The sequence below is a fragment of the Phallusia mammillata genome, chromosome 5 (genome assembly GCF_965637545.1).
Source record: "Phallusia mammillata chromosome 5, kaPhaMamm4.hap1.1, whole genome shotgun sequence".
NCBI classification, from domain to species: domain Eukaryota; kingdom Metazoa; phylum Chordata; class Ascidiacea; order Phlebobranchia; family Ascidiidae; genus Phallusia; species Phallusia mammillata.
This window is the reverse complement of record NC_137256.1, coordinates 19,176,718-19,201,958: the sequence shown is the minus strand read 5'-3', so window position 1 is coordinate 19,201,958 and position 25,241 is coordinate 19,176,718. Positions and strand designations below refer to the sequence as shown.

Sequence of the window (25,241 nt, the reverse complement as noted above, 5' to 3'; positions counted from 1 at the left end):
CATCATTTAAAATGATCTCATGTGTCGCAAAGCAACGCAAGTTAAAAAATACGATTTCTGTGTTTGTACGGTATAAAAAAGGCCACCCAAACTTAAACTTTTTAAAAAATATATTTTACGCAACCATGGTGTATCTATTTTTTGAAACACTTGCACTATAAATCACCACATTTAGCTTGGGTGTTCTTAGTTTCGGAACAAGCTAAACGCCGCCTAACAAGCCTAATTAGTCATTTGTGCATGTTTTTTTTCTACAACCGTTTATGATTTGTTGATGATTAACTAGGCTATAACCCACACACAGACGGGTAGTTTGTGTAACACTTCATTGATTTTTTTAGTTGGGGCACTACTGAGCACAACTCTGGATACCACAAGATTGCTAAGGACAGAGGCAACCAATGTATGATAGCTGATAATGCAACGTATCCAATTGTGCGTAAAGTTTAATAAAACAACTCTGTATGATAGCTTTTTTCTGTATAATTATATTAGCTAGTTAGTATTATAGCTAGAATCCTTTCCTTACTAATTCGCTTCTGCAAACATGTAATTTATCGAGTAATGCAAACGTGTTCAATTTGATCACAAAATAAAATCACTAGATGTCGCTTTTTCTGAAAATTTGTTCTTGGTTTAAGATAGCACCCAAATTTCCTGTGGCTAGTTACAGCATTTTCCTAAATAAGTCACTAAACGTTTCAACATAAATGTACATTCCAGTAAATATTGCACAAGTCCAAATTGGGCCGAAGTCTAATAAACCCTGAGTCATTTTGTAATTTAAGAGATCAAAATTCGACGCGTTGCAAATTACTGACAAACTAGACTGGAAATCAGTGGCGACGTGCGACAATTTTGTTTCCATTCCATTCGCTGTTCACAAAGCAGCACCAATTTGTTGGTAACCTAAGGTACCTGCATGTTTGTCCGGCTGGTTTTCTTATGTTACGTATTTCGTGTGGGAAACATGTAGCTTTAGTTTGCGGAATATTGTAAGAGGTGGAAATCGTTACAGGAATTGGATTAGAAACGGGATTGATTCTCAGGATTATTTTGTGCACTGCATTTGTAAGTACTGCGTTTGTTGGGTTAATGTCCCCGATATTCCATCAATCAAATCAGACCTGTAGGTCGGCTATAAATTTTCGGATCAAGTTAAAGTTTGAACGGCTTAAATTTGACCACAAACGCTGCGCTAAAAATGCCAAAAGATTTCAGTGATTGCAAGGTAAAATAACAAATCTAATCACAACAAGCATTGCTAATTTTATCGGATATGACGCACGGAATTATATTAGCCTATCAATTACCAATAGACCGAAATCCATCGAAATGAAAAGGATATCGTGTGTTGATTGAAAATAGACGCCTGGCAGTCTTGAAAGAACACGCTACTAACCTGTTTCAAAGCTAATATCGACCAACAAGCACATAATAGAACTTTTGTGGACGTTTTAGTCGGTTTTCTACAAAGGAACAACTTTTAAACATTCATAAACCTTAATGAAAATGACACATTACTTTTTGCGTTAACTTGTTATTGTATTTACTCAAATGTCGTCTTCTGTAGAGTTAGTGTTTTGGTATATCCTGGCATCAGTATTAGTTCTAAACGAAACAAGCTAAAGGAGCCTGAATCCAGTAGGTATAGATGAACAGTGGTCGCCCTTTTGTACAGCACCAACTGTAGACATTTAAAGTCAAGTTGGTAAAGCCACAAACCCTACAAACTTAAACAATTTTATGTTTAACGATTATGATTTTTTGTTTGACTAAATGAACTGGTAAGGCAAGATAACTCTGAGTACAAATTAAATTGTGACGCAGTAGTTTTGAATCGTTTCCGATGATTAAAAGTCGAAACGATATCCGGTTAAGTCTATAGTATTGAACGTAAGAACTTGGCCGGGAGCAGTAGCATAAAAACAATACTGATTGATTACAACCGATTTAAATTACTTTGTTTTTACAGTAGATTTGGTTTCTTTAGAAATGGTTATCAACTATAAATAACTGGTCGTTGTTACCTAAGTGAAAAAAAATACCTGCCTGCTGTGCGTTTACGCCTTATTGTTTGTGCATTACAAATCACGCGTCATCACCATTGAAACCATGGTTTAGTTTAAGGTTCCGCTTTTTGCTTCTGACAGCCTGACAGAACAGATTGAAATGCAGATAGATGTACAAACTGTGGTGTCGGGCGAAATTGGAACTTTGTATAGGCCTCGATCTAAAAAAGGCGTGTTTTTTTCTGTGGTTAATAATTTATATTTAGAGTTTTGAATTAAGTAGAGATACGTGCACCACCAGGCACGTGGCTAAAACATATCCGGAATATAGTAAAGTTCAAGAGTCGTCCAAGAATTCAGACAAGTTGTTCGACCGGAGAGTCAGCGACACCAAATCTAGGCTAAAACTGTAATTTTGAACCAACCGCAGATATATCCTTGCTTTTTGCCGATTTTTACTGATTTGAGGCTTCTATTTTAACAACGGTCGCTAATTTTATTGAACTACATCAGATATCGAGTTGTTACGTTGGTAGGCAACACGCGATTTAACCGTTTTTCTTTGTTGGTGGAAGCAATAGAATCAGAAATAACGATAAAGAAGTGGTATTTCTGCAGGTGTATGGGTTTTAGGCAGCTTATGGCTTCATATAAAAAAGTTGAAAATGCTTTAACACCACCGCACACCAGGGCAGTCTTAACGCATATGAAGTAGCTCCATAATCGTCAAACGTTTAAACATTTGTAAAATTTGCGTGGCATAAAAACGGGTGCTCCAACGTAATCAAGAGGGTGCTATAAGTATACAAACAGATCCGTTATTTGTGAAGAGCAGTTAACAGTTGGATATTAGCGTTGGTACGTAATGCCAAGTGATCAACAGCACTTGGTTTTTACTTAAAAATGGTGATTGTCTGTAAATAGCATTAAAACCAATATTTAGTTAACAATTGTTTGCCTTATGGTTACCTTATAAGTTTTAATGAATAATGAAACAACTAAGAACAAACAGCTACATCAAATATGTCCCGTGTTGTCAACATGAAATGCAAAGGTTAAGATTAGGGTAGATGCAACAGCTTTAATTAGTAGTTCTTTACATTTTTTACACTCCCGCTTTTGTGAAATTTATTTGTGCCGAAAACCACCAAATTGTAGTGACATAAAATCGATTTCACTTTTTACAAATAGGCCTAAACGTAAGTTTGGCACCATCCGCAGGTGAAAGGGTTTTTTATTTTTTTCAGTGCTGCTGCAAGTACAAGTTTATCGCCATAGTGCTGTTAAAATACATGACAGGACTTATTAAAAAGGGAAATTATTTACAAGGCCGAAACTTGTTTTCAATCATACAAAATAAAAAACGGTTGGAAATTTTAATGCCAACGATCTGCATCACTTGGTTTCACAAAAGAATAAAAAACGCTTGAAAGGGGTGCTTGACTGTAAACGGTTACGTGTTCCAGAAACCCAAAACTCATACAACATGTCCGTTGTACGCCTACGCCTTACAATATTTGATCACGTCACAAACATTGTAACAAAGGACTAGTTAATTATCGTTGGCCTCTGAGCTTTGTCAGCCGTGCGAAACACGTTTAAATGTAGTAAACAGTTGTGACGGCAAACAAGTAAGCCTGACGAAACGAGGAACTTGTAACTCTACATACCTAAATCTCACAGGTGGTTATGTGTTTGCCAAGTGCAATTGTTTAATTTAGCAATTAGTTAAGATATGGACGTCCTCTTGTAATTTATTGCTTATGTGTATCTAAAATCTATGATTTTTTCTTCTATTTTGATTAATAAAGCACTAAAAGTTGTACCTGTAAACGTTTGTATACATAAGACACAAAATTCTACTAGCAAGTGTTAATAATGGAGCAACTGGAAGATACAGAATCCTATTACATGACTTTTGAACAGTGGGTAAAAAAATATGGTAAGTTTAAATCGATTTTAAATATGTGTAAAATTACAGATGCTATGCCATAACTTTATTTATGTAACAAACACATTGACCGGCAAATTCAGTTTTCGCTTCGGTGTATGCAAAACAAATCTTTTTAGACAAGCACTATGATACTGAAGAAGTTAGAGATTCACGCAGAAACATTTGGGCGGAACAATCATTGAAAGTCAAACTACACAACTTAGAATATGATACAAGTAAAGAAACTGGTTATCGAATCCAACTGACTCGATGGAGTGATCAGGTAGGTTGCCTACATTTTACTCTCGGGTGTTTACAAATGTATGTATGTGTATGTCGCTGTGTACGCATTCGGCGCTTATGAATAAATCAAAAAAGAGGTGTTGCATGTGCGCTTTGACATAACAGTATAGCGAAAGAACTATCATGGTTGCGTTGTCAGGCACCACCCACTCTAGCGAAAGCTACTTTAGGAACAACGTTTGATGAGATTTTTTGGTAATAAACAAGATCAAGATGGAGATCTTGTGTTGTCATGCACCTGCATTTGTCAAGGCATTTGCAGGCAAGTAACGAGGTGAAAATGTTCGTTTTGGACTTTGTATTGTTCTGTGACGTCTTAATTGCCATTCTATGTTGCATCGCTGTAGCGAATTTATCAAAGAGACGTGGCCCCACGAAGCGAGCAGTTGTTGTTGAGCTGGGGTTGTGTCGTTTTGACTCCTAAAATTTAGTGTAAGTTTGAATTGGGTACCGACAGCCCATAATTGCAGCAAGAACAGAAAAGGCGTAAAAGTAGTTGCTGAACATTTGTTCTTTTTCCATTCCGGTCCGCGATAAAATTTTCTTTTTAGAACGATCGGCAGTTCAAAAAATGTTTTCGAAATTTGCATTAGCTTAAACATGCTGCTGCTTCAAGTGTTTCGTGTTTGCTGGCGATTATTTGTGTTTTTTGTGATCTCGTTAGCAGTGTATGGAAACTAATTAGCGAAGTACCTTACCATGGGTTAAAGTACAATGGCAACAAAAACATCAAGTGGTTATATAACAGCAGTGTAGGTTGTTGGCCTTTTTGTACAGCACCTACGTAAGTCACCCAAAAGAAAGTGGGTATAGCCAGAAATACCTACAAATTAGAATTAAGATGGTTGGGTTTCAGATTGAATTAAGATAGTTGGGGTTTAGGTTCCGCTTTGTGGTGGTCTGACACTCTAACGGAACGCATTTAGAAGCAAATAGATAAACAACCGCGGCACTCATTGGCAGATACAAGGCAGAAAACCCTTTACAAAGTTAGAAACCAAAGCTTAGATTGTTGTTTCGTTCTTTTGTGTACTTGAATTTGAAATCTACCGGTTAATTTGAGCCCGACGGACACCAAACCAACGGTAGTTGGCAAGTAATTACGTACATTTAAACATAATTCATATACACCAAAACAGTCGTATACCTGTGCTATTTGTTGGCAAGTAGCCTACTACACAAAATATACGTCAAGTTTTGAAACAAAAGTCAAAATAAACGTCAAGTTTTAAAACAAAGTCAAAAGATTAAAGTCACGGTATACTAACTGCTTATGCTTCACATAAGACGAGATGCAGGAAAATAGTATGTTTTAAATCAGATGTTGGTGACATATTGACTTTTTCGGTAACATATTTGTATTTTTGCAATGTTCGTTTTGTGGTTTGTTAAGTTGTCTTGTGATAGTGTTTGATATGGTGATTGTCACTACTGGTATTGAAACAAGATGTTCGTGAAAATATTGACTATTAAGTGGTGTGCTAAAAAAGTTCGAACCAAGATTTGAAATTGTCATCAGTCATAGGTATTTCAAATTCCTGTTGGTTTTGTAATTTTTTGTTATGTATTTGATGTTGCCTGAATTTCAGTAAGGCATTTAATTACCTTCACAACCACACAGCCATTTTTTCTTTGCACTTTTAAATTATATGATAACTGTATAAACCAGTTGAAGTCATGCAGTCATCTTGAACACGAATTACCTCTACAATAACTTTGAATCTTGAGTAAAATAAATAACTTCAAATCTTGAAAAATAACTTTTTAACTGTAGCCTACTCATTATCGAACTAATGAATGTGGTACTTGCTCTGGCATACAATAGACGCAGAGCGGACAACAAAACTAGCGCTACATCACAGCGTGGCAAAATAAAACTGCTGAAATACCAATTAGAGTTAGTTTGTTTCTTTTGAAATATTTTCATAACAAAACGCAGAATGAATTTAGTTTACTTCTGTATGATCACTTTGTATGGGAATGTTTCAAGGGCAATTTGTTACGTCACAAACAAGATTAAAACAACGTAAATATAGTGACCGAACAATCGCCTCTGTTTTTTTTACGTGAAAATGAAGCCACCTTCTGTCGAAGAATTCTTATATATTGGTCTAATTTTTGCTTATACAGTCACAAGATCTCGTATTACATATGATTGTAGAAATACTTTAAGCTCCTCGCGGTCTTCCTGAAACCGCGTGAGGGACCTCTAACGGACCGCGGACCCCACTTTGAGAACCGCTGTTTTACGTGGACAAAAATTGCTGAGTTGGCAATTTGAAAGAATTTGCTGACGCAGCAAATTATTGTCACCTTAAACGCCTATGCTTTGTTGCGCCACTTATCGGAAATTTCCAAACCTGGCTAATGTGAGTTCTTACGTTAGTAGTTCTACCAAAAACCGTGGCACGCACCAAAGTCAGGACACAAAAACCATGGCACGAACCAAAGTCAGAACATAAAAAGCGACTTGATTCTACGTTTGGCAAAGAACAATACCCAATACACCATCATAATGGATTTTATTGTTATGAAGTAACGAACGATTTGCGTGATGCGTAATAAATGCAACTTACTCGATGGAGTAATCTAGTAAATTATAAAATAAACAGCTTGTACTCTGGGGTATTTGCAAATACACGTACTTCCTAGGTTGTATGAGCGCCATATCTGTGATTACAGTAACAATTGTTGTCATGCAGAAAACGACGGAATTATCATGGATGTGTTGCCACTCACCTCCTAGGCCAGCGCAGGCTATACAATTTCACGAGGATCTTGAAGAGCCAATGCTGGTGGTAGGAATCTCGTTTGAATCAGTGATGCACTAAAGTTTCAGTTGACCGAATACGCCATTCTAGTGATAATTTGGTATCAGTCTAGTTCGGTCAAAATTTGGTGTTTCATACCGAAACGGAACTAAACGAAATGACATTATTCGTTCTGAGTAAACTTCGTTCCGTAACCTATATTTTCATTTCGTATCGGCCTGACCGAAATAAATTTATAACGGTATTTTTCGGTATTTCGTTCTTACCCAGCAATATTTCGTTGTGGTCTTTACAATTAACTCTTGAGCAAACTAAGAAAGACAGTTGCAATACACAACACTTGTTGTCGGATAATTGTTATCATAGTCACCATATGGTACATTTTTGGTGTTCATATTTTTTATTATGTCGCAACCACGTGAAATTCTCTTTAACTTTTTTTTGTTTAATGTCCCGAAAGAAATACCGAATTTAAAAATAACGGTAGTTCGTTCTGTTTTGGTGTTTTGAATATTTTTTATTTAATTTTTTCTCCGGTATTTGAACCAAAAATTATTTGTTCCGGTATAACCTAATTTCGTTCCATTTTGGTATGAAACACTGTCGTGACTGCTTCTGGTAACAAAAAAGATCGAATCGGATACACGCAAACTTCGATTTTGTCACCAAGCACTATGCGATGATAAACTCTTCAAAAAAAACTTTTTCGCGGCACATTTGCGATTCACTGGCACAGTACCAATGTGGTTGAGAAATTTTGTGTTTGGTACATCTCTTATAATACGATATTTTGTCATTACTTAAAATCAGTTTTTTCTATGATGCCTACAAAAAAAAACATGTACGAAATCCTGTATTTGCTGCTATAGATTTACATTTAACAAAAAACATCTTGTTTTCTTGGGGCGCACCTTAGCGTTTTTATGATGTTAAGCATGTACAAACCAAATGACTCCACTTGTCATTTTGACAAATCAGGAGCAAGCGGCACTGTTGACTGCAGGTGATGATGTTTTTGATGAAGATTTGTTACGCAATTTGCCAAGTGTTGATTGGCGCGTAGGTAATCACGTCACAGAAGTCAAGAATCAGGAGGAAAATCCTGTATGTTGGATATTTAGCGCAGTAAGTTACTCTACAACTACATTTATTTTTGCTGCTTTATCTCTCCTAAACAAGCACAAACAAACACATGATCATAAAAAGGGTCTGAAAAACGTACATATGCGTGGTAACAATAATATTTTCATAAGTTCCTGAAAATTAAACAGACGGTTGTATATCAGAAAGAGGTGACTCAACTTATGCCATTTTTCAGGTGTCTGCTGTCGAATCACACAACAAAATTCTCAACAACGAGTTGGTCGTTTTATCTGTGCAGCAATTGGTCGACTGCATTAACGGTGGGGACCAAGCGGGTCAAGTTTACCAAGCATTCAACTACATGGTGGAACATGGTTGCATTCGTGAAGAGGGTTATCCACAAACATCACCCTTTGTGGTTCGTTAATCTAAATCAGCTGTTCTCAAACAGGGGTCCGCGGTCCTTTTGGGGTCGGTGAGGCAATTTTGGGGGGTCCGCGAAAAAGTTGAAGTAATTCTATAATCTTGTTTGGCGTCAGTTTGTGCCACTGAATAAGTTTAAATCAAATTAGAAGTAAGAATTGACAGTCTCCGTTGCTAAACAATAGCTTTTATTGCATAACAACTAACATAAATACAATTGTTCGCACAAAATAGTAATGATTTTTTGTGTTTTTTGTGATGTCACAAACTGTCTTTGGATCATTGTTATGCGCAATTTCGCGTAATTAGCTGAAATCCTGCAATCAACTTTCGTTTTACTAAAATACACATTCAGGCTTTAGGATCGCGAGCCCTCGGAATGTTGGCAAAGGCTTTTAAAAAAATAATGAAAAATTTGAGAACCACTGATCTAAATGTTTCTTTTTGCATTAAAAAAAAATCAGAATAGGCTAAGTCTGTGTTCAGGTTTTGCCCTTCTATTAGACTTTTGCACATTCTTTCGTTTTGGTTAGATTAGCCTAGAGCCATATTTTAACTTTTTGCACAATAATGCGTAATTTAACTATTTGAGTTCTGCACATGTCAATATTTGTCAAACATTTTTTTCAGAGTCAAGATTTGTCAAAAATTTTCGTTTTTTGGTCAAAAAAATTGCCCTACTTATGACTTACCCCACTGGCTTCTAAAATGGGTAAATTTTTTCTGCCGAATTACATGAAAATTGACAGCTTGTAGAAATTTCTATTTATAGATGTCAATTGTTGTGTTTTGCCCTATAATCCGACTATTTACCCCTTCTGTCCTTTACAATCAAACCATGTCCGAATTTAATAAGATTTTGATAGTTTGTACTTTTTATTGCATAATTAGTTAAGCACAGTACGGACCACTGTGTTTGATTTAGCAGCACCAAACTTTCTCATGGTTATCTCTTGAAATGCATTATATACAACTTTGCATGTGTGGGGATCCATGGACTTCTTCCGGCAGAAACAAGCTTATTTAGGTTTAAAAAAAACAGTGGCGAATACAGGACCCAACATGAAATAGGCATAGGGAATATATCAACGTTTAAAAATATGTCATATGTCAGCAAGTTATACAAAACAAACAGAGAGGTTCTTTGCATACACTCTGAACGTGAGCAATTTGTAAATGCGAGCGAGTCTCCTCGGTGGTCTGCTACCCTTGACTTGGAATCGCATGGGCTTTTAAAATAAAAAAAGGAAAACAAAGTTAAGCTATGCAAAAGGGAAAATTTTGAACTTGACAATCACCTGACTATAAGAAAATGGCTCAATTTAATTGCTAATGTCCTGGGTAGACAAAAAAAGCAGGCAGTAAATTGGATTATGAAGGATGTTCTGTGATAAACGATTTGTAAACAAACGAACAATTAAGACCATTTGCTTCATGTCAGACTTTAATCTTGTTTCTGAAATTTTTTTAAGAGGATCTGTCAGTTCCTATGGGTTGCTAAAAACAGTTTTATCTCATTGTTTAAGTTAACACTGTTTTTTGCACAATGAATGTAGCGTGGGCCGTGTCAGACCGCAAAAAGGGAGGTTGCGGTCGAAGTTTTGCGATGGAAGTCCGTTGATATTAGCAACCACAGAAATCCGGAACCAGAATTTCAAGCTGCTGTTACAGCAGGACCAGTAGTGACCACGTTGGTCTTTTCCAGTTTGGACAAATTAAGAGATTTTTCATCAATGGATAATAATGAGGGTAAATGTTAGAAATACACTTTAAAATAGTTTAACGTCGTACTAAGTTTTGAAACAAATATTTCTTAAATGTTGTTTAGAAAATATTTTTTCCGATCCCGATCCCCACAATGGAAATAATGTGGCCCACGCTGTGTTGGTGGTGGGATTCGGTTCTCAACCAAACAGGAGAAACGATGGAATCGATCATTACTGGATTGTCAAAAACAGGTATGCGCTTTAATTATGACTTTTTTTCTTGAGGCTTAACTTATCATGAAACATTATTAATAAGGCGGTTAAGTTACTGACCCTAAAAACCTGGTGGCTGACCTAATAAATAATTGAATCATAGGTTATAAGTGGTTTTTAACCTTTTTCATACTGCAGCCAATTTTAGAAACCTTATGCAACTGACAAACTCCTTCCAAATTTCCGTTGTTTAATTACGGTTTACAATGTTTAACCTGTATAGACAGGCATGAAGACACGCATGAATAAACACAAATATATAACATAACCTGCCATCGTTGACGTAAAAATCTTATTCAACTTTACTACCTGTTTCACGTTTGTTTGTCGACACCGATACCCGGTGGCAGTTTCGTGGGGCTAATTATTATACTCCGCATAGACAGTAAAAGCATTCATTCTATTGTAATGGTTATAATTATTTTTTGGTTGCAATAATGACTAATATGCGGATGCTTACATTGTGTAACTAACAACTTATGTTTTTTTGTTTTAGTTGGGGTACTGAGGACCACTTAGGCTTTTTTAAGATTGCTAAGGACAGAGGCAACCAATGTCAAATAGCATCCTATGGAATGTACCCTGTTGTAAGAAGCACTGTGGGAACTGGTGTTTAGATAATATATATATATATATATATTACAGGGTTGCCTAACCGTCCTTATTTCTAAGATTTGTCCTTATTTTGAAGGGCATTGTCTTTAAAAAATGTATTGCCCTTATTTCCCAGAAATGTCCGTCCTGACTAGTATAAATTCAAAGATTTATTTGAAAACGTTTGTTTTGTTTCGTATGAAAATTTAATTTTTCGGTTGTCCTTATTTTCGGCTCCGTGTCGATGGCAACCCTGTGTATATGTATAAAAGACACACAAAGTAGGAAAAACATAAACGGTATCGCAAAAGACACTTTGTTTGACTTTTATTGCTGAATTAATTGTTTGTAAAATGCTGATATTAAAATTCAATACAACAGACAGGGTTTGATTTTCTGTTTGTGATTGATTTTCGCGACATGCACCAACGCACAACCAATGTATTTGTTTAATTCAGGGTCCAGAAACCTTTTGATAATGGCAACAGCTTAGCGTACCAACACGATTGTGTGTTATAGTACTGATTTGTGCCAGCTGATGTGAGTAGTGGGCTAATTCCAGTTCAGATCTCTATGATATCAGTTATGAGTTTACGTTTATCTTAACAGATATATTCGTGTTTTTATTTCGCGTTTTTAGTACAATTAAATCATCACAAAGTGCAAAAGTCAACAACCGCAAGCATGAAACTTTTAAAAATGTGCAAAATTACAAAAACAAGTTGTAATATGTTGTCCTATATTTTGTTACAGCAAATAACTTCCAGAAGGGCACGTAAAGTCTGCGGACCCCCAACGCAATTTACCATAAGTCTTTTTATGTTTCACGTGTCTTGCATTATACCCTGTCATGCTGTTGGAGCATTTAAATCCGCCTTTACAGTCCTTTAAAATCAATGACCTTTCTATATTGTAGTGGCCAACGCATCGAATTGATAATATTTCTGGTATATATAACTTGACAAATCACTTGTCCTATAAAGTCTATTGTCCATGTGTGTTATGATGTCACAATAGGGAAGACAATCACAAAAAGTAATTGTTTTGGGGTAATAAACAGCGTGCACTCGTATGCAGGATTGTAAAAACGGTTGAGAAACTTAAAAATATTCTTCTGTTGGTTAATGATACTTAACATATTTCCCTCCATGGACCCACTGAAACCATCTCGCGGACCCCTCGGGGGTCCACGATCCCCAGGTTAAGAACCACTGCTTTATTGGCTTAAGATTGACTTTCGAGTAGCTGACATCTAGTCTACTACTCTTGCCCAAATATTTTTCGCAATATTAAATAATAAAGAACAACATGATATTCAGAGTCACAAAAAAGTTGCTTACCAGCACATTTACCTGATTTTAACGTGACTTGTCACTGCAAACTTTTCTTCTGTAACCTGACAGTCGGTAATGTTGCTTATTTTTTGTTTTTTAGAAAGGGGTTAAATTAAATTTATCTCGCTGTTTACAGTAGTAATGGTAATAAAAAGATCAAAATCCACTGGTATAGACTAAATCTGTTCATATCAAATTGGATTCATGTTTTCAATCCGTTTGCACTCTCTAACGTAAATTGTGATATTTATGAAAATGAAACTTGTTGTCAACTGGAGAAAATATTTTTGTTTTTCGGAGCAAGATAATACTATATAATTTAGGTTAATACACAAAACACGTTCAAATTAACGTTATAGTTAATACCACCATATAATTATGTCGTCAAGCCAACAACATCTTACGCCAACGTTAATAAACGTCATTATCACCCACAAAGTTTCATCAGCGTGTGGTTTACAGACGAGCACAAGAGCTAAGAAAACACATGTGACTGACCATGCACTAATAAGTTTTTAAACCCACACTGGAGGTTAAGAACCACGTTATATTACGTACAAACGTAGGTGAGAACATATGGAATATGATTGTTTTTTTCGGGCTATAAAACATGCGTCGCAACGCATGCATTAAGGCAGATTGAAATAATGTTTGTGTGCTGTATGGAATCCATGAGAAAAGCGGAACAATGACTAGTGCCTCAGACCAAGAACCACCGTACCTGAATTTTCAGCAATGGACAGAGAAATATGGTAAGATAAAACCAAACCTCAGTAAAAAAATCTATTGCGAACATTGTTATTAAAATATGCTTTTTATTTGCTTGTAATTTTTTACACCTCAATTCTTTTTGTGGAGTAATATCCTCCTGATCGAGTGTTGTTCTGGCCATTAAAAAGAAACAACATAAAAATATCCATTTTTCTTGCAAAATTATGGTTATGGGCAGATAAAAGATACGAATCTAACCAAGATGAAGAAGAACGTCAAAAACTTTGGTCGGAGAACCTGGAAATGGTGAAACAACACAACAAAGAATACTACGATGGAAAACACAGTTATCGAATTCAACAAACTCGATACAGTGATCAGGTAAGCTTTTTCAAAAACGACCAGCTATCGGATCAAAAAGATAGCCTTTCTTTACAAATTAATGCAATTTTCACAACATATAGTGTGTAGTTTATGAGTGACGCAGCACCTTATCTAGGGCTTGGTATCATTTGTCGCAGTTTAAGTTGCAACACAGTTTACGTTTTTTATATTTTTTTTACTTACTGTTAGTTTGTTATTTTTTCTGGCAAAACCACGATTACACGAACTTTTGTCCTGCAGAAAACAGAGGAGTTATCGTGGATGCGTTGTAAAGCACCACCATCACCAGCAGATGCTTGTGGTTTTGTTAGCTCAAACAGCCAAACGTCCCGCTGTTCAGTGAGTTTATGCTTGTTTGGTTGTTTCCACAACTTGTCAAACCTGCTTCTGCAGTTGTACCATCAATTTGTATTTAAACAAACGCGAAATAAACATTCTTTTATCCTAATGGCATTATTTCCTTTTTACATTTTTTTTACTCTGTTGTCTTGTAGGTGTTGCAAGGATTATCGCGGATTCATTTTTGGCTGATGTCAAAACTAAATTTTATAACAGAAATGTTTTCAAATCTATTAACTCCAAGCCCGCAATGTGTTAACTGGTATGAACGTGGCTGTGTCACTGGTGTGAGGGACCAGGAAAACACGCCCACGTGTTGGATATTCAGCGCAGTAAGCGTCAAATGTCTTTCTTTACACAGATCAGATACACAAACCTAACGGTAAAAATAACATTGTAAAATAGTGAAAAAAAGATTCTTGTGAATCTAATAAATCCAAAAATAACATTGTAAATCGGTTTAAAATAAAGTAGATGCTGTTACAAACAACTTTCATGATGTTGCAGGTATCAGCTGTGGAATCACACAACAAAATTGTCAACGGAGAATTGGTTGAACTATCAGTTCAACAGTTGGTTGACTGTATGCCTGGTGGTGATAAACCGGGACATGTTTATGATGCTTTTAATTACCTTATGAAACATGGTTCAATCCTTGAATCAGATTATCAGCAAAGCAAACCTTTTAGTGTAGGTTAAATGCAAACAAATTTGAAAGACTGTATCGTACAGTTTTTCTACGTTTACATAGCGAACAGTAAAACTAAAAAGTGGATTTAGAATGGGTTGAGGTTTTGTATAGGCCTAAATCCGCAAAGGCACTAAGCGGTTAAACATTTTATCCTTTTATTAAATTAATTTAGTGCGGCGAAGAGTGCAGATCAGCGGGGAAAATGGCAGCTGTCAAACTCATTAAATGGAAGTCAATTGAGATAAAGAATCCAGGCAATCCCGAAAAAGATTTGGAAACTGCAGTGGCACGTGTTGGACCAGTGGCAGCCTGTTTAATTTTTTCCAGTCGTGCCCAAAGTCATAAGCTGTATTCTATGTCCAACTTTCAAGGTAAGGAACAGAAATACGTTTTAAAAAAAGCTATTTTGGTACATGGACTAAATTGTCGTCAGTATATAGCGCAATTTAAATTACTTTATGGTTTAGAGCAGGATCTGTAACTTTTTCCAACTGGGGCAACACTGCCGAACTTTTATCAATCAGGTTTTGGTGGGCTGTCGGTTAGTTTTCGCGGTGTCAAAATTTTACATTGGTGTAGAAAGTTTAGCTTTTTTGTTACTTAACACGTTTAGCTTAAAACAAGCTTAAAATCGTTGCTAACTAATATTACATTTGTGACACACTGCATCTATAGTGAATAATATGCTTTCTATGTTTGTTTAAAACAACTTGTTTACTTTCCCGAATGATCATTTTATTGTTCACAGACATATTCTACGATCCGGGTCCTTGCAATGGTGACGAAGCTCATTCTGTTTTGGTAGTGGGATACGGTTGGCGATACGACCGGGAAAACATGGAAATTAAGAAGTATTGGATAATCAAAAACAGGTATAATCCTAAACTTTGCCAAATTAAGACAAGGGCGAATGTCATGTTAAACTAAACGAAGTAAAACTTTTTCTTGTGATACAGTTGGGGCACTGAACGTAGCTCCGGCTTCCACAAGATTGCTAAAGACAGAGGCAACAATTGTTGTATAGCATCGAATGCCATGTATCCAGTTATAAGAAGAAAGTGAACGGCTATTTTTTGACCTGGGAATTTTTTTTGCTGTTGTCATTTTAAATTGCACATTCTTTAAAATCGCAATTTTGCTGTACGCGTACTTTTCCTGTTACAATTCCGGTTAATATTTGCCCTTAAATGTTAAATATTTGTGGTTTTAGAGTCTGCACCGATAAATGTATTTTTGGTGACACCCGTCTTTTTAAAGTTATGCCTAAGTTTTGTATTTACTTTATTAAGTTCTGAAATACAAAAATGTAAGAAAGTTTAGAAATGTTTGTCTGATATTTTCAAGCAGTTACAATTTTTGAGTGGTATCTTAGCTAAACATATTTTGCTCTCTAGAGATTAATTGTATTTCTCATAATGAATGAGTTACAATGTGGTAATTGTATATTACGTGTTAAGTGTGTTCAGATTTACTATTTTTTACGGGGTTCGAACCCAAGACACTCCTGGGGACGAATTCCAATGACGTTTTTTTAATGTATGTATTTTGGTCAGGCGCGCCGGACCATTCAGCCAGGTTCCTGCAGACTCCAATTTTTTTTTTGCTCAAGATCGACTTTTCGAGTATACGCCATTTAGTGGTCAGCAATTGCCAAAAAATCTTTCGTAATGTTAAATAACAAAGAACAGCATGATATTGATAATCAAATCACAATAAAGTTTACCAGCACATTTACCTGTATTTACAGCGTCTATAACAGCGGTTCCCAAACTGGGGTCCGCGGTCCTTTAGGGGTCCGTGAGGCAATTTTTGGGGGACCGCGAAGCAGTTGAAGTAATTCTATCATCTTATTTGGCGTCAGTTTGTGCCACTAAATAAGTTTAAATCAAAGTAGAATTGAGAATCGACTGGCTCCATTGCTAAACAATGGCCTTCATTGAATGACAACTATCAAAAATGCAATTGTTCGCGCACAATCGCAATGTTTTTGTCCTGTTTGTGATGTCACATGCTGTCTTTGGATGATTGTTATGCGCAATTTTGCATAACTAGCTAAAATCCTGCATCAACTTTCGTTTTTGTGGAATGCACATTTCGGCTTAGGGACCGCGAGCTCTCGAAATAATGGCAAAGGGACCGTTTTGAAAAAAATATGAAAAAGTTTGGGAACCACTGGTCTATAATCACTGCAAACATGTTTTGTTTATTGAACCATGCAGCTAAAAAGAAATTCAAACAAATAACGTGAGAGAAATCAAATTGTTAAAATAGGGCAGCATTTTGTACTTGGACTTTGTACAAAAATGTAAAAGAATGGGTAAAAAGGGTGTATATTTATCTGTTTTGGTTATCTAGTTTGTTGACGCTGCCCAGCGATTTAAATAAGTACACTTTTTTTAATGGACAAAAACATAACAAGCATTGTAACAAAGCATTTGACACAAGAGATAATTTAAAAAGAAGGAAATTTCTGCGAATACATAAAATGGAACATACAGGCTATATATCAGACTGTACCTTAAATCCTTTTTCTGGTGGCATGGGCACCGTTTATATCAGGGATCTTCAACCTTTTTGGCGCAATCGCCCCCTTTCCAAGGCACCGCCTCAAAATCGGCCCTCTATTAGATTGTTATTTGTACAAAAGTTTTTGAGCAGATGCGGGCGGTTAGCTTCGCCAAGCAACACGAAAGCTTTAATCAAAGCTTCAGTTAACAAATAATTTAATTGCTAGTACAACACGCCAACTCTATTTCACGCAATTCTTTAAACGCATCTAAGAAAAATCTGTTCAATCATAGACAAAACAATATTACGATTATGCGCAAACAATTGCCTTCTTTTGTTGAAAAACAATGGGGCATTACTCAGTAGAGGAGAATCCTAAATGAGAAATCATAAATGTTTGGGAAGCGCTTGTGTAGACCAGTGCTCTTCAACCCGGGTATACTGTATACCCAAGTGTATTACGCAACAAAATTAGGGTATACAACTGAAGAAAGGTATACGAAGGGAATACAGCTGAGATCAGTGTTACTAAAGGTCACTATTGCGTTTTTATGAAATGCAGGTCGGCATTGTATCCTGAATTATGTAAGACTGACCTGCTTGTTGTCAATATTAGTGTGTCACTTTCTAGTGATGGGACGATACCAGGTTTTGAAGCGAGTACCGATGCCGAGTACCACATGTATATACTTTCGATATCGAGTACGATTACCGAGTACTTAAAAATCGTGTTATACTTAGTTGTGTATCACTGGCTAATTTATCTGCCGTGGCCGGGGTTAATGCGCTTGCAAAAAAATGTATACTCCACATTATAGCGAAAAAAATATAGGTAACCTGGCGAAACTTTTTCCCGATTTTGTCCTGTCGGAGCAACTATTGGCAAAAAGTTGCCCGTATTCTTATGGTGTAAATCGGCCTTGGATATCGAAAACTAAGATAAAATATTTCCACATCTAGTACGAGTATCGATACCACTAAAGTCGTTCGATACCGGGTACCGGGTACCGGGTACTCGTCCCATCACCATCAGTTTGGGACTGTTGCGTCAGTAATGTGAATTATGAAGCTATAAGCAGATACCTGGAGAGATTTTGCTTTTAATATTCTTGGAGTAAAGGATTGAGAAAAATGTCATTAATATCTGTACTGAAAAGCTTGTGCACCCCTGTAGGGTATACAAAGTTGCTTGAAAATTGTAAAAGGTATACAACAGAAAAAAAGGTTGAAGAGCACTGGTGTAGACCTATAAAAGCGAAACAAGTGTGAGATAAAGCTTGTCACCGTTGTATTCACAAAGTATGGCCTCTCACCAGTCAACCACACATAGTCTCAAAAAGGGGTGCCCTGTGGTTAATTGAATGCCCAACCTTGCTTTCCAGATCAAGAAAGTACAAACATTCCCCAGTAAACACAATGTATTCAATTGCTTGTAAATTAAAGGTAGCTGAATCTCACAGTTCTTGTACGTATTTATACAATTAGTAATGTTGGAATCGCCATTTTTTAAAGTCAAATCGCCCCCCAACTTCCAAAATTGTCACCATCGCCCCCTCGGTAGACGAAATCGCCCCCGTTGAATAAGTAGAGCGACTAACACTGAGGCCCGGTCTAACAACTTGTGGTAGGTGGCGCAACGGAGCATAGGCGTTTATGGTGCTGTTACGGCAATTTGGGTTTAGGGTAAGAATAATTGCCGAGTCAGCACCATAAACGCCTATGCTCTGTTGCGCCACCTGCCTAAACTTTCATTTTCGCCCATACAAAACATCATAAATTAGCTATTTGTGGTATCTATAAAATGCGAGCCACGTTGTCTGCAAAATATTTCAAGTTTAGTAACGCTTCCACATTGTGAAAGTGATTTTAGTTTGTCAAAATTGAGTTCACTCGCATCAACAACACAAGGTTTAGTTAAAAACATCTACAAGAAAGGGGATTTTAAGTTCGGCCTGATTCGGTTTCGGCCCGCACCTTTTTAAGCGGGTTCGGTGCATCACTAATTAATATCGTAAAATATATGTTACGCCTAAATGCATCTTGAGCTACTTGTTCAAATATAGTTTAGTTAATTTATGATGTTTTAAATCGCGATATTGGAACATTTTTAGGCATTAACTCCATATACTAAGTATTCGGTTTCGTCTATAAATATTCAAAAGTTTGGAACGAAAGCGAAACATTGGCAAAACGGCGTTACGTTTTAGTTAGGAAATAGAATTAAACCAAAGTTATCAAATAAAGTATGTTATTTAAATGTGTCTGAAGAAAGGGGTTTTATTATTTATAGAGGTTCAAAGTACTGGTCCTGGGCCAGAAGTACACAGTGTGTTTGGAGCCAGCCAACTGTTTCGGTTTACTACCGTAAGGCCACTTTTCACTGCAGAGTTAAACTTTAAAAATTTTAAATCAAAATGGGGACCAAACCAAGCTTAGTGCTTGTGTCGATCTGTTTTTACACAAGCCTTCAGAAGAGGTTGCTATGACTGCCTTTCGACGTCATTTACACCTACAAAAGTTTCACCATCGCATGGTAAGACATTACTAAGAACCAAAAACACACATGAGACAGAACTACGTGTCGGTTAGTTTCAAACCCCACGCAATGCGCTAATACGCTGCATTGACAAAGCAAACAGAGGTGGCATTATTGCAATGTATTAAATCTTCCTACTTAAAAGTATCGCGTAATATTGTGGGTGGTTACTACGTACATATCTGTGACATATATTTGTCCTCAAAAGGTTGTGGCTGAAACCGAATATTTGGTCACAAGGCCGAATAGTTTCGGCCGAATCAGGCTGAACTATACGCGACGTTTCTGATTGCTGTTTTCCAATCAACCTTGTGTTGTTGATACAGGTGAACTCATATATGACACTTCAAAACAACTTCTGAACAAACAATTATTAACATTGCAGACAACGTGTCCCGTGTTTTCTAGATGCAACATTTAGTTAATTACTGAACCGAAAGTGTTTAAACTGAATAGTATCGGACCCTCCAACAGGCAGCATGGTCGTCGACAACCACCGTTTATGCGACTAAATAACTACACATAATAAAAATTCAGAGTAACATTATCAGTCCATTATCGTGGAATATGTATTACGCCTAACTGGTTTCTTCAGTTCCTTGTTTAAATAGAAATTAGTTAATTTATGATGTTTTAAATTGGCGATATTGGAGAATAATAAGGCATTAATTCCATATACTCAAAGTATTCGGTATCGTTTGAATATTCAAAAGTTCGAAACGAAATCAAAACATTATGGCAAAACGGCATACTTAACCGAAATGTTTCGGCCAATTAAAACTTCGGTGCATCTCTATAGTAATTTATTTGAATATTAATTAGTTTGTAAAACTAGAATCATGTAAAAAATTGTAATAATGAACAAAATCATTTTGTTAAAATACGTGGACAAGTTCAAAATTATAAAGGTTTGTTTAGATTTAGAACGATACGTTATGGTTGGGAATAGAATTAAACCAATAACATATCATATAAAGTATGTTATTTAAATGTAAGGGATTTTATTTTTTATAAAAGTTCAATGTGCTGGTCCTGGACGATCTTTAGGCATAAGTATACGAGAAGTTATGAGCAAAGCAAATTATTATGGTATAAGTTCACTTTTTACCCCAAAGTTGTTTTACATGCTTCATTCAAAATGACAAATGTGTTTCATGCTCTGCATGTCGGAGTCAAACTTTACAAACTTAAAACAAATATGGGACCAAATCAAGCTTAGTGCTCTGTTTTTTACACAAGCCTACAGATGTGGTTCTTATGACCGCCTTTCGACGTCATTTACTCCTACAAACGTTTCACCATTGCATGGATAAGAAAATAGTAAGAACCAAAAACACACATGAGACAGAACTACGTGTCGGTAAGTTACCTACCCTACGCAATGCGCTAATACGCTGCATTGCCAAAGCAAACAGAGGTGGTATTATTGCAATGTATTAAATTTTCCTACTTAGAAGTATCGCGTAATATTGTGGGTGGTTACTACGTACAGGACTGTGACATATATTTGTCTCCTTTGGCTATAAAATGTGCATCACAACAAATTCAAAGACAGACTGGAAAACTGTTTGTATGCAGTGTAACCTGTTTCAATTATGTACGAAAGAGAAACAATGGCAACGGTACAAAATCAGGAGCAGCCGTACATGAACTTTCAGCAATGGGTTAAAAAATTTGGTAAGCTTTTGATTTTGTGTACTTTTGTATTTCAAACTCCATTAGGTGTCCAGGTTTCGGCGTTAATTTTTTCAGTCTTAAACCATGCAAAAAAGCTTTACGTTGCATTAAATATAAAATTTACTTAATCAAAATTGAAACTCTATGCACCAACTTCTGGAAACAAAGAGTGTTCGCTTGACAAAAAAATAAACTAGAAACAAACTAATTTGTATCGCAGAAAAGAAATTTGAGTCAAGTGAAGAAGAAAAACGACGTCAAAAAGTTTGGTCGGAGAACCTGGAAATGGTGAAACAACACAACTCAGAATACATGGAAGGAAAACACACATTCCGAATTCAACAAACTCGATACAGTGATCAGGTAAATGATGTTTAATTCAAAGGAGCACAACTACTCTTTGTGATAATTTACGCTTTCCTCAAAAGTTTTCCTGTTTTTTTCAAAAGAGGGCAAATAACGTTTACTGTTGTTCAGACCAGCAAAGAGCTGTCGTGGTTGAGCTGTCGAATGCCGCCCATCTTAGCAAGTTGTACAGTTGACAATTCAAGCTCAGGTGATGATGGTGAAGCTTATGAAAGCCCAGTAAGCGTTGACTGGCGCAAAAAAGAGTGCGTTACCAAAATAAGAAACCAGTATCCTTTGCCTGCATGTTGGATTTTTAGCGCTGTAAGTAACCGAAATAAATCTATACAACTTTTTAGATTATTAAGATAGTTTAAATTTCCTTTTACTCAGCCGCATAGAAATTTAGAAGAAAAACATGCTTACTTTTGCCTCGCTACAGGTTTCAGCTGTGGAATCACACAACAAAATTGTCAACAAGGAATTGGTTGAACTATCAGTTCAACAGTTGGTTGATTGTATGCCTGGTGGTGACAGACCGGGACATGTTTATGATTCATTCAACTACATTATGGAACATGGTTCAATAAGTGAAAGTGATTACCACCAGCGTTCCCCTTTCCAGGTCGAACATAAGTACTTAAGTTACAGTTTTGAATATCTACACTAGTTTTTATTTTTTGGTGTTATCTGTTTCCTGTCGCCCGAGATGTAACAAACTTAGCCACTCTAAGAAAGTAACAAACTTAGCCACTCTACGAAAGTAACAAACTCAGCCACTCTACGAAAGTAACAAACTTAGCCTCTCTACGAAAGTAACAAACTTAGCCACTCTACGAAAGTAACAAACTTAGCCACTCTACGAAAGTAACAAACTTAGCCACTCTACGAAAGTAACAAACTTAGCCTCTCTACGAAAGTAACAAACTTAGCCACTCTACGAAAGTAACAAACTCAGCCACTCTACGAAAGTAACAAACTTAGCCTCTCTACGAAAGTAACAAACTTAGCCACTCTAACGAAAGATCAGTAAATCATTTAGAGGCCAGCAACGGCCTGAAAGCAACACAAAAGGATCAACCTAAGGGCCATACCGTCTTATGTACGGTTTCCGTCCGAACTCTATAATTTAGCTAAAAACTGTCAAACATCGTAAAACTTTTTAACTAAAAATAAACAGAGTCAAAAGCGTGTAGGCTTTTTTGTTTAAAAATGATGTTTAATGTTATTTTGGTTTGTAATGTTTCTGCATTGTTTGAACTTAACATTTTTAATTGCGTCGTTGACAACGTTTCTTGTTTACAAAATTTAGCGCGGAAAGTGCCAGTCAGCAAATAAGGCAGCTGCAGTCGAACTTGCCCGATGGAAATCTGTTGCCATAAGAAACGAAAACAATCCGGAACAAGATTTGGAAAGAGCTGTGGCACGAATTGGACCAGTGGTTGCAACACTTATATTTTCAAGTCAAACCCAGCTGGAAAAATTTTCTGCGTCGCCGTACGATGGTAAAGGAGTAACAATATGCTTAATAAAGAGATAAAGAAAGGGGCTCTTCGTTAGATTTAATTTCATTTAACTTTACATATAACGTCATAAAGATTTGAAGTGCAAAATACAATTTCTCGGGGAAGGGATAAAGTGCGAAAATCGTTGATAAAAATATTCATACGCGTTTGACAACATGGCTGCATCTAGGACATTTAACAAGTGACAAATGAAACCGATTTGTTGCTGCGATCAACCCGATATTTCAATATTTTATTGATGAATGCTGTTTTAATATCGCGCAATATAGGTATATTTTACGATCCCGGTCCTTACAATTGGGGCCAAGCCAAGTATCATGCGGTGCTGGTAGTTGGATACGGTGTTCAGCGGAACAGTGCGGACAACGGAACGGAAAAATACTGGATTATCAAAAACAGGTATAAACCAAGTATATTCAGTTTTTTTTTTAGGTGGTAACCAAACATGACCAATTTCACAAAAATAATTATAATTGTTGTTTGCGAAATAACTACTTGCAACCGGCTCTACTGCCTATTTCTTTCATTAAGTTGGGTTATACTAAAATATGTGGAGAATTTGCATACTTTTGCACCGTTTTTTTTACGTGAACGTCAGTATATCGCTGTCGATAATGGTTGCATTTTAAACCAAATTTACAGTGAACAAATATATAGCAAAATCTATTGATTTTAGGGCAATCGCCTCTCAAATTTTGTGTTTGTTGGTGAGAACTTTAGGGTACATTACAGGCCCAAAAGACGTACGCCAGTGTAAGTTTAGACTGTTTTTAACTGTATGCAACCAATGCAAAGTAGGCAAAGTGTAATAATACGGTTAAGATAAATTCTATTTCTATTGTCATTTTGAAACAAACAACATGGAGACACTGGCGACCGTCGCTAAAATACGGAGTTGCGGTACAGTCGTTAAATGCGAAAAAGTTGTGCATCCCTGATTTAGATAACAATAAAATTGCTTTTTTGTGGTAGTTTTACCCCCATGCAGTCGATGCGTTCTTTCTGTTGCAGTTTGGATAACCGTATGCTCTTGCTAATACGCTTTGCGATCTTTGTTTTAATGTTCAATCAGAAAATTTATTTTTGCTTTAGTTGGGGTTGTGGCGACGATGATGAAAACTCCGGCTACCACAAGATTGCTAAGGACAAAAACAACAACTGTTCCATAGCATCCTATGCAATGTACCCTGTTGTAAAACGTACTGGTGCATCTGCTGTATAGACATGTATTGTTAATGAGTTCCTCTCTTCTATCTACTCTTCTATATATTAATTACTATATCTGTAACTGTTTTTCCTAATGTATGATCACCGCAACATTTATTTAGGGCAGAGGTCGGCGACCGGTGTTTGCACTACAGGTTCCTTTAAAGCTTAAATTTTATTACAGACCGGCTTTCTAAAACAACGAATGGTTGTCTATGAAAATTTATTTCACCTCATATAGGTTATTACAACATTGATTTAGTGAGGTTGTTTTAATCGGCTGAACCGGCACCGATGACTACCGACCACTGCTTTTAGAGTTTTTTTTCTTTGGTTCTATTTTCGGGAAACGTGATATCTTAGTTTAAAACTTATTTGCCTCATTTTGCGTCCTGCTTTTTTGTAGTAAAGAAAAACTATTAATAGTAAAGCAAAAAAAAATTGTAGGTTTGCAGTAACCCGACCTGTAGAGACATAAAGTTTTGAAACTTTTCCGATTATTCAAAAAAGAAACTACTTTTTCCTGTGTTCAAATGTGTTTTTTACATTCTTTCCACACGTACAAATCATAAAAAAGAGATTTTAAATATTCAAAAGCTATTGTCTTAGTTTTTCAGTTGAGGTTGTGATGGTAATTCTGTTTTTTAGGATTTACAAGGGTATAGAGTCGACTACGGTCGGAAACTATGTGATGTAATGTAGCCATTGGTGACAAAGGGGACTTAATGTAGAGCCCAAGACACCCGACTTAGATCTTAAAAAGTAACCAAAACATGTTTAGAACACTTTTTGTTATTTTGCTTATGATCAGCCTTTCGACTGTTTTAATATATAGAGTTCATGTAGATTACAGGTTTATCGTTACAACACATTTTTCGTTACCTAA

General features: G+C 36.3%; 3 protein-coding genes across 3 annotated transcripts; all 3 read left to right on the top strand.

Annotated features, from left to right (window-relative positions):
• The first annotated feature begins 3,890 nt into the window (after positions 1-3,890).
• On the top strand, positions 3,891-11,121 carry LOC145229656 (cathepsin R-like). Its single transcript, XM_080094991.1, has 7 exons — positions 3,891-3,954; positions 4,083-4,228; positions 7,998-8,144; positions 8,338-8,520; positions 10,082-10,274; positions 10,354-10,483; positions 11,001-11,121. The coding sequence occupies exons 1-7, from the start codon at positions 3,891-3,893 to the stop codon at positions 11,119-11,121; spliced, it is 984 nt and encodes a 327-aa protein (XP_079951117.1).
• A 1,999-nt stretch (positions 11,122-13,120) lies between these two features.
• Positions 13,121-15,619, top strand: LOC145229655 (procathepsin L-like). Its single transcript, XM_080094990.1, has 8 exons — positions 13,121-13,184; positions 13,382-13,524; positions 13,717-13,866; positions 14,022-14,198; positions 14,374-14,556; positions 14,730-14,928; positions 15,306-15,429; positions 15,514-15,619. Exons 1-8 carry the CDS (start codon positions 13,121-13,123, stop codon positions 15,617-15,619), a joined length of 1,146 nt encoding a protein of 381 aa, XP_079951116.1.
• A 5,595-nt stretch (positions 15,620-21,214) lies between these two features.
• Positions 21,215-24,371, top strand: LOC145229654 (crustapain-like). Its single transcript, XM_080094989.1, has 7 exons — positions 21,215-21,278; positions 21,499-21,641; positions 21,756-21,863; positions 22,066-22,248; positions 22,936-23,128; positions 23,419-23,548; positions 24,242-24,371. Exons 1-7 carry the CDS (start codon positions 21,215-21,217, stop codon positions 24,369-24,371), a joined length of 951 nt encoding a protein of 316 aa, XP_079951115.1.
• The last annotated feature ends 870 nt before the right edge of the window (positions 24,372-25,241 follow it).